The sequence below is a fragment of the Apteryx rowi genome, unplaced genomic scaffold (assembly GCF_003343035.1).
Source record: "Apteryx rowi isolate R43461 unplaced genomic scaffold, aptRow1 scaffold_2574, whole genome shotgun sequence".
In the NCBI taxonomy this organism is placed as follows: domain Eukaryota; kingdom Metazoa; phylum Chordata; class Aves; order Apterygiformes; family Apterygidae; genus Apteryx; species Apteryx rowi.
In genome coordinates, this window is record NW_020448946.1 from 1 (window position 1) to 1,323 (window position 1,323).

General features: G+C 49.5%; 1 protein-coding gene across 1 annotated transcript; it reads left to right on the forward strand.

The window, feature by feature from the left end:
• The first annotated feature begins 235 nt into the window (after positions 1–235).
• Positions 236–865, forward strand: LOC112966814 (olfactory receptor 14C36-like). The gene has a single exon (XM_026067282.1). It carries the CDS (start codon positions 251–253, stop codon positions 863–865), a length of 615 nt encoding a protein of 204 aa, XP_025923067.1. The 5' UTR covers positions 236–250.
• The last annotated feature ends 458 nt before the right edge of the window (positions 866–1,323 follow it).

The following is a 1,323-nucleotide window of genomic DNA, read 5'->3' on the forward strand; positions in this document are numbered from 1 at the left end:
CTATCTTGCTGCCCTCCTGGGCAATGGCCTCATCATCACAGCCATAGCCTGCGACCACCACCTCCACACCCCCATGTACTTCTTCCTCCTCAATCTTTCTGTTCTGGACCTTTGCACCATCTCCACCACTGTCCCCAAATCCATGGCCAATTCCCTGAGGGACACCAGGGCCATTTCCTACTCAGGATGTGCTGCCCAGGTCTTCCTGGTTGTCTTCTTGTTTGGAGGAGAGTATTCTGTTCTCACAGTCATGGCCTATGACCGCTACATTGCCATCTGCAAACCCCTGCACTATGGGACCCTCATGGGCAGCAGAGCTTGTGTCAAAATGGCAGCAGCTGCCTGGGTCAGTGGTTTTCTCCATTCTGTGCTGCACACTGGGAACACATTTTCCATACCACTCTGCCAAGGGAACACAGTGGAGCAGTTCTTCTGTGAAGTTCCCCAGATCCTCAAGCTCTCCTGCTCAGACTCCTACCTCAGGGAAATTGGTCTTCTTGTGGCTAATGCCTGTTTAGGCTTTGGATGTTTCGTTTTCATTGTGCTGTCCTACGTGCAGATCTTCACTGCTGTGCTGAGGATGCCCTCTGAGCAGGGACGACACAAAGCCTTTTCCACATGCCTCCCTCACCTGGCTGTGGTCTCCCTCTTTGTCAGCACTATCATCTTTGTCTACCTGAAGCCCCCTTCCATCTCCTCCCCAGCTCTGGATCTGGTGGTGTCTGTTCTCTATGCGGTGGTGCCTCCAACTCTGAACCCTCTCATCTACAGCATGAGGAACAAGGAGCTGAAAGATGCCCTGAGGAAAGTGATTTCATGGACCTTTTTCAGAAGTGGTAACATTGCCATTGTTCTCCACAAATGACTTCCCGTGTCCCGTACACAAGGACTGAGCTTTGTTTGTTCACTTTATTTTTATTATGACTAGTATTACTATTATTAGTAGTATTTGTTATCATGTTGCTACAGAAATGCTTGCGTTCATTCCACCTTTCCTGAGACTGCTCTGTCTCACCTGGTGCCCATATAAAATTGTGCCCAATAGTGAGTCAGGGCTGACTCCCTCACAGTATCTCTGTGGGTTCTACCCAGTCCAGTGCTTGAAGGCTGGGCTTTTTTCCAAATCTGGTGTCAAGAATAGGCCCAAGGAATTGCACTCCAGAAGGGCCTGTTGCACAGGGTTCTCCATGGGTTCAGGAGCAAAAAGCTCATAATCATGTTATGATTTCTTAGAGAACAAGGGCTGGAGTTAGGACTCACCCATCATTGTCCAGTGACAGTGGAGGGGATGAATGGTCACGGATTTACATACCCACAGCCTCA